Source organism: Manduca sexta, unplaced genomic scaffold, assembly GCF_014839805.1.
Source record: "Manduca sexta isolate Smith_Timp_Sample1 unplaced genomic scaffold, JHU_Msex_v1.0 HiC_scaffold_2164, whole genome shotgun sequence".
NCBI lineage: Eukaryota > Metazoa > Arthropoda > Insecta > Lepidoptera > Sphingidae > Manduca > Manduca sexta.
In genome coordinates, this window is record NW_023593101.1 from 1 (window position 1) to 8,431 (window position 8,431).

Here is an 8,431-nt window from a genome sequence, read left to right on the forward strand (position 1 = left end):
TGTAAGGAAAACCAAGCCTCTTGAATGGAAAGTCCATTATTTTACTATTACTGTTAAAAGTACTAACAATACATACTAATTATGAACTTTTAGGCTTCCAATTCTATTCTGTTCAAAACCTGTTAAGGACCATTATTCTTTAATAAAAATTAACAAATCTTACTACATACAAATATTTTAAATAGGAAAGATTGAGGAATGTTTGTTTTAACACAGGAACAACCAAATGGATTTAAATGAAATTTTACACATAGATAAACCTTGTCCTGAGTAACACATAGGCTACTTTTTATCCTGGTAAATCACTCCCATTGTAAATAACGATATTTTAAAACAGATGATGCATGTGTTCTACATTATTGTAACGACTTTTGTAGCAAGAAAATTTTTATGTGAGAGAAGCTGTGACGGTTGTTTGTATCTCATTAGCCTTATTAAGGTAGCCTTCTCCACCTTAATACTTTAGTATAAAAGGCTTTCCTCCATGCATTAACTCAATTGTCAATCCTCTATAAGTTACCAAATAAAAAATCAGTGTGATTCTTGAACCATTCTCTCAAAATTCATCAACACATCTAAAATTCCCTTCATATTGTTTTTAATGATCTGTGTGTTAGCTAAGACATATTGATACTTGCAGAATTTGATAAAAATTCATTGCTTTATGCATTTACTTCTATCGAACTTACAAACAATAATGTTTGCATTTTATAATACCTACCTGTTCATTTCACATAGCAGTTGACTCGTGATTCCACTAACAATAGTGTAATGGAGTCAATAGGCCACTGTTAAATTCCAAGGATGATATTAATAAGGCTTTCTCAAGCTTGAATGTACATATAAGATCCATATACAGGGTTATATTGACAAAGCGTTAATAAATGAAACGATGTAAGTAATTCTTGAAAAAAAAACAATTTATCTTATGTTATTCGAACCAGAGATGTAAAATAAAAAAGTGTAAAGTTTCAAGCAGAACAAATATTAATAACAGCCCTAAAACAACAACTAGTTTATGAAGATAATGAGTTGTAGCGGCAAAATTATACTTTCAGTCACAAATACATTTAGACACACTATATTTGCACTTACAATAATATATAAATAATATCAGCACTGTATTATATGCTGTCCCACTGTTGGGCACGGACCTCCTCTACTACTGAGAGAGGCCTAGTGCGGTTGGTAGACTTCACACACCCTCGAAAATTCCTAATACAGAAATTCTCAGGTATGCAGGTTACCTCATGATGTTTTCCTTCACCGTTTAAGCAAGCGATAATTCACAAAGAATACACACATGATTTGCACTTACAAAATGATCAATAAATCATAAATTCCAATCCAGTGTATTTTTATTAATGGATGATTTTGGCAGTGTTAATAGACGTAAAGACTATGTGGTTTAATTTAGTAATGCAATGTACGAAACGGCCCTGTATAAAATATGTAGTCAATTACTTAAGTAGCTGAAAATATTCAAAACTTCGAATCGCCTATACACGTAAATGAAACTTTTTTTTGTAATGTAAATCCCTTTTTTTTTACTATGAACAAAAAAAATATTACTAAAAAGTGTACTTATATGCAATTTGAAGTTTTGAATTTTTCAAGCTACATATGCATGACTGTATAGTTTCAACTCCAGTTATTATTAGAGGTGAAATTATAATTAATTTATGAGCAATGGATAAAGGACATTTAAAACTAAAAGGTACAAGTCTTGTGTCATTGGTAATAATAAAAACACAAATTATAACATATGCCCCAAAACCAATATTTACCGATCAAACAACTTATCTCACACCTTGCAATTTGCAATATAGAATATATTCAGAACTTTTGTGACATGTTATGCATTCACAAATAAGGAAAATAAAATTGTTCTTTATTTAATAGATAGCATAATATTATAAATTTCAGTTCCTTGTTCTTATTTACATAGTTTGTGTTATTTACTAAGTTACTATCTGAATTATATTAATTTTAAATCATTTAACAAAAATCTCTCCGGACTGCTACTGAGTAGAAAACCCAATATCACTTTGCCTGACCTGGGGATATTACCCGAGACCTCAACACTGCAGTCGTACCGTAATACAACTGCGCCACCGAGGCAGTCCTATTAAATCATATTAACCCTACTGTAACCCATTCGACCGCACTTAACGGAGACGCGTTGAGTTCTAACAGATCCAGAGGATGTTATAACTGGCCATTTGTTGCAAGCACGAACATCTAAAGCTCATACACTCCACAAGACCGCAGTTCCGTCCTCGCCGCGTTCCCCGTCCCCCCGACCCTTCTGATAGTTCCGGCCCGCGTGCCGATGACGGTAATAACGGTATTAGTTAGATTGTAGGGCGCTTCTCGTCCACGCGAACCCATATACGCTGATGTCCCATCCTCCAAGTGATCGTGCTAAGCCGAGGTTTGTGACCCGTTATTGGGAGCTCTCAGCATGGTCACTTATTTTTTCATGGGTTTCGAGTGCCTTAAGCACTCACCCGAAAGTCCGGTTTTTGTATAAGCCAGCCCTGCCAGGCTAATAAACATAGTCAGAAAAAAAATGAACAATTTCATAAAACCTTTAGAAAAAAAAAATAAAATAAATAGCGTTATAATGTTGAAGTAAATTTTTAATTTAGGTACTTACGTGATAATAAAGGTCATTAATTAGTCACGTATTTAAAATATCGTCTTCTACACTGCCGTAGTGGGTTTCCGTGACGTGAAACGATATGGGTTTTCTTTACCAATATATTAATTAGCATAACGTTGACAATCGTGAAACAACAAAAAGAGCGTTATCAATTTTAGTGTTACTTCTAAGTAATTCTCCGTATATGTAAAAAATATACTTTTCAAAAAATAAAAATATAGAGCGATAATAATAACAATGTTATGTAATAACCATAAAGCGAAATAGGTTACCTTAATGGGGTATTCGGGTAAATATTTGTTTTCTTATACGGCCATATTTAACTAGTTTTATTATAATTCATAGTTGTTACTTAGTTAAATACGAATATTTTAGTCGCAAAATACACTTTAGCATAGAAAGGGGTAAAAATATGGTGACCGTTGGGGTATTGTATACAATATTATATGGATTACCCCATAACGGAGTACTACAGAACCCCATACAAAATCTTTGGATTAATATATTGTAGATCTCCACGCAGTGTCACATAAAAGCGATATATTTAGACAGTTCTGAGAACGTAGGAAGGATGCAATACCATGGTTCTAAATGTATAACTTCTATATCTGCTGATAATAGGTGTTACTTAGGGCTCATACGGCTCGGACATGATATTAAAATGTCATATTTTTTGTCTACCCCATGTGACATATGGACCCATTTATTATTTTACTCAAAACAAGATTTATTCATTATTTAATTTTATCATCAAAATTACGGCTTAGAAACAAGCATGATCAACGTGATTTACGAATTAAAAGCTTAAACATAATAATGTATTTTATTTGTTAATCTTAATCATTTTCCCCACCTAGAACCAGAATGGGTGAAGGATTGGCCAGACCCGTCAGTGAAATTGGGCCAAGTGTCAGGAGTAGCGCTGGACAACGAGGGTCGTCTGCTGGTTCACCGCGCGTCCAACGTGTGGGACGCAACGACATTCTCCAACAGGAACGTGTATCAACGCATCGGGGAGCCACCGATACCCCATCACACTATTCTCACGTTCAACGATACGGGAGAACTTGTTGATATGTGGGGTCAGAATTTGTAAGTTTCATGTACTCATTTTTCTGTTGTTTAAACAGTCTGTTATATAGAGTTGTGTAAATATTACATTGTAGTACATGGTATTATAAGACGATTTGGAAAGTATGGACGAAATATAAACAATCGTTTAGTCGCAATTTTCATTTGAGTAAATTGACTACCTCGGTAGCGTATTTGTATTACGTGCGCGGTTTGAAGAGATTCTGAAGTCCTGGGTTCTAATCCTAAGTCGGGCAAAGTGAGACTGTGTTTTTGTGCTCAGTATCAGCCCGGAGTCTGGAATCTATATCCTATCACATCATGGCTTGGCGAAAAGTGGGTGCCCTGGTTGCATCTCTGCCTATCTCTTTAGGGATAAAGGCGTGATGTGTGTCTGAATAAATTGTTTTTCTTTTAGGTTTTACATACCTCATGGCATTACAGTGGACCCTCAGGGAAATGTGTGGGTCACCGATGTGGCTTTACACCAGGTGTTCAAGTTCAAACCCGATCTAAGAGACAAACCGGCCATGGTGTTGGGAGATAAGTAAGTCATGTGTGTTGCTCGTCCAAGCTTTAAGTATATGTTGACCAGCCTTGCTTGTCCTTCTTTTAAAATACTTTCTATTAACTCAGTAGTACTAGTACTAGTTTTATTTATTTATTTATTGCACTTCATACAAAACATGTAAACATACTAATCCTTGTGGGTGGATTGGGAGTGTTTAATCAGACTCCTGCCCCCAAAACGCACCTAAAAGTATAAAAATTTCAAATCCTTGGTCCTTGACAACAGTTTCACGTTCAGAAGTTTATGGATTGATTCTATCTATACTCAAATAGATGTAAGACATAGAAATAAGTACGAGTACCTCATTCAAATGCGAATGTAGCTCTTCTTTTGTTTATAAAAATAATTTTCTCTCATAGGTTCGTGCCAGGCAGGGATGACATGCATTTCTGCAAGCCGAGCGCCGTGGCCGTACTCGCGAATGGCGATTTCTTCGTAGCCGACGGTTACTGCAATCACAGGATACTGAAGTTTTCACCGGAAGGCTCTATCATACTGCAATGGGGACAAGTAAGTTTGTCTATTGTTTTTCATTGACTGTATAGACTAGATTTATATTTGCACAATTTGTATTAGGAGCCATAGTGTAGTTAATAAGGACCCAGACGAACTAGTAAAATTAACATTGTCGAAAATGTAATCATGATTCGCCCTTCTGGTTTTTCTTAAATTTCTCTATTTAACAAAGATTGAACTTTTTAAATGTGTGTAGGAAAAAAATAAGCAGTCTGATTGTTTGCAGTCTATAAAATCATTTGTACTAAGTACAAATAAAAACTCACTTCTCAAATTTGTATATAGGTATTTAGTTAACTCGACTTTGTTTGATTCAAATTTAAGCTATTATAGGCAAAAAAACCATGACTAGTGAGAGCAACCAAATGATTTAGGCAACGGCGACTCCCCGTTCGTGCTGAACGTCCCCACGCGCTGACGCTGGCCGAGGAGCAGCAGGTGGTGTGCGTGGCGGACCGCGAACACGGGCGCGTGCCGTGCTTCCGCGCCGACAACGGCACCTTCGTCCAGCACTACCGCAGCTGGCTCATCGGCAGCAGGCTATTCAGCGTCGCCTACTCTCCTGTTCATGGTTTGTCACGTCACTATTTCAGTAAAAGTGACTTTTAGGTGGTTACTTTATTATTTAACTTCAGAAACGAAATGACGAAATCCAACGAGTATACTTCCAATTTTTTATTGCAAAAGGTGGAGTGTCATACCAGCGATATTAATGTATGACTTAAAATGATTCCTATATTATTCCTTGTAAGAAACATCTTCATCTTAGGTGGACGGCTATACGTCGTGAACGGACCAAATGAGGCAGTTCCAGTACGCGGCTACGTAATAGACTACCAGTCAGGAAAACTTCTGCAGACCTTCGCGCCAAGCCAAGGGTTCGCAAACCCTCACGACATTGTCGTTTCCCCGGACGGATCCAAGGTCTACGTGGCTGAGCTCAACCCCTACAAGGTTTACAAGTTTGTTGATGAAACCCTGAGGAACGAGAGTCGAGTGAATAAGAAGACGAATTCGACGGTCCACGTCAAGCCGACTGCGACAGTCGGTATGTAGCTTTCCATATTCTGCAGATTTTTGTAAGTTCCATTCACTGAATAGTTTTGAAATATTTTGTTTTAAAATAAATATAAACACAGTTTGTTGGGTCTAAGAGAAAATTTGTCTTTAACATTATTGTATTATTTAAAGAAATTGTTTTGAAAAGTCACGGGTTAAATTCACAATTATTGAAAAACATAAATAGCTGGCTAAAGTTAGTAAGTCGGCTAGTCTATAAGTTACATTAATTGTGATTGTTAAGTTTGACAATACTTGTTAATGAAAACACTGGAAATTACAAAAATAATTACCTCATGATATTGAACAGAGCTTAAAATAAGAAAATAAAAACACGAAAAATTTGCTTTCTAACAATCATTCATATTCATATATTATTACACCTGAACAAGTTTTAACTACTCTTACCCTAGCGATATTTATTCTATATATCTATTATCTTACTTGCTATTCTACCTGGTCCACGTTCAAACTCCGCCAAATAGCAATAATAATATGATTAATGCAGAGGTGGCAGGCGTGTCGGTAGCGGGCAGCGGCGGAGAGTGGTGGCGGGGCGCGTTGGGCGGCGCGGGGGGCGCGGCGGTGGCCGCACTGCTGGCGCTCGCCGCGCTGGCGCTGCTGCGCGCGCGCAACAACGGTAGGGCTACGAGGCCGAGCCGCTCGTCACCGACTAGGCTACTGCTTACCAGCTGGCACTGATGCCATTTACCAACAACACGCTTAACAAGACGGGTGGTTATTGCCAATCATATTTTTATGCTGCGCTTGGCAATTTCTATGCACCTTCTATCATTCCATGAGTACATTGGTGGTAGTTATCGTCCCGATAGATTCTGCTCTTAGTATTAAAACGGTAATACATTTCCTCGTGTGTCTATACAAATTATTTAACGAAATTTGATGTGTATGTTATGATGTGATTCCAGTGCTACCTATTAAAATATACGTGCTAACCACATGAATACACAATATTAGTAAAATATTGCACGTCTAAGTATTAAAATTATATTTTACGATTTTTATTATTTAATATATGTCAGGTCCTAATCCCTAAAGTGCTAGGCAGAGGTGCAACCAGGGCACCTACTTTTCGTCGTGTGTGTTCCGTTCTATGATGCGATAGGGAGTGAGCCTATCACCAGCGATCAGCTGAAAAACCTAATATAATTTTGACTAATCCGCGACGTCAGAGCGAGATCATATCGCGCACACAATATAACTAGTCCACTGAGGCAACAATTAGTATTTAGTGTAAATTTTTTTTCAATACTGGCGAAGCATATTTCAATGCAAATTTTATATATAAATACACTGCATAGATACTGCTTAGCATGTAATTATATTTTTGCATTTATAATAATAGTTGTCATGTTATTGCAGTGTGCAAATCAATTATATTATTTTTGACAGCATATAATAATTAAATTAATAGAAAAAGAATTAAAAATTTACTTAAACCGAATAAACTATTTTGTATTAAATTGAAAACACCATATTTTTATGATCTGAATATTGAATATGAATTTATATAGACGATTATTTTGTTTACGTCAAATATATATAACATGTAATTATGGTACTGGGAGGCATAGCACTTCCAAATAAAGATTTTACATCACTTTAATACCTTGGGGTAAGTGCAACATAGTGACGAGTAAACATGATAATAATGTTAAGTTTATATCTAAAGTATTTATAGAATCTTAGAGATATTCACTAGCCTGCTCATTATGTTCTTTTTATAGATCTGAGTTTATCTTTGTTCTTTTTTGTTTTGTTCTGCAACTGTTATTTTCTGTACTTGTTAATTTAAATATTTTTTATTTGTCCTTTTGACTATAGATTCACTAAAATAGATAATTACTTATTATTTATGTAACCAAATAATCAATTTGGTTTGGGGTAACTAGGTTGATTAATGTTAAATATTATAATTTTTTGTATTTATGTTTCGTAAAGCTTCCATTCGTAATATTTGTGTTATAGCAATAGTTAATAAAGTCTATAAAAATCTCTTTGTGATAGTTATAAATTAACAATAAAGACTGTAATCTCTTTATATATTATGAGTTAGGTGGTATGTTGAATTATTTTATATTGAAATAAATTAAAATATTGGTTTCGTGCCCAGTTACCCCATGTCTGAATTTTGGACGCTACGGATATTCCGTAGTTGTCTATGGCCTCTAAAACCCTGTTTTTTATATTCATATACTTAAAAATTTTATTTGCGCTTTCCTGAAATTGTGATTGTGAAAATGTTGTGATGTTATTTAAAACTATTGACATGTAACCAAAATATATTTATTGGAAGCAGCTTGTGTTATTATTTTTGCATGTAACACCCTTTTAGTTCAGCTATTTTACAGCACACTTTTTTCTTACATTTTTTTTATTCAAGCTTCACTGCCTTGTCACACAAGTCTATTGTTAGATCTGTTAATTTGTATTTAAAGTGATTTTCACTATTATATCTAAATTAGATTTTGTATGATATAAGAATATAAAATGAATGACAGAACTCCAAAGTTCCTAGTTGTTTGTAA

General features: G+C 35.3%; 1 protein-coding gene across 1 annotated transcript; it reads left to right on the forward strand.

The window, feature by feature from the left end:
- Positions 1 to 3,522: 3,522 nt before the first annotated feature.
- Positions 3,523 to 8,201, forward strand: LOC119191969 (peptidyl-alpha-hydroxyglycine alpha-amidating lyase 1-like; the record flags this gene model as incomplete). The annotated part of the gene is given in 8 exon segments (XM_037445820.1): positions 3,523 to 3,757; positions 4,155 to 4,283; positions 4,667 to 4,821; positions 5,198 to 5,224; positions 5,227 to 5,394; positions 5,593 to 5,871; positions 6,391 to 6,525; positions 6,528 to 8,201. Coding segments are annotated over 8 exon segments (1,160 nt in total), but the record flags the coding sequence as incomplete, so codon positions are not given.
- Positions 8,202 to 8,431: the final 230 nt, after the last annotated feature.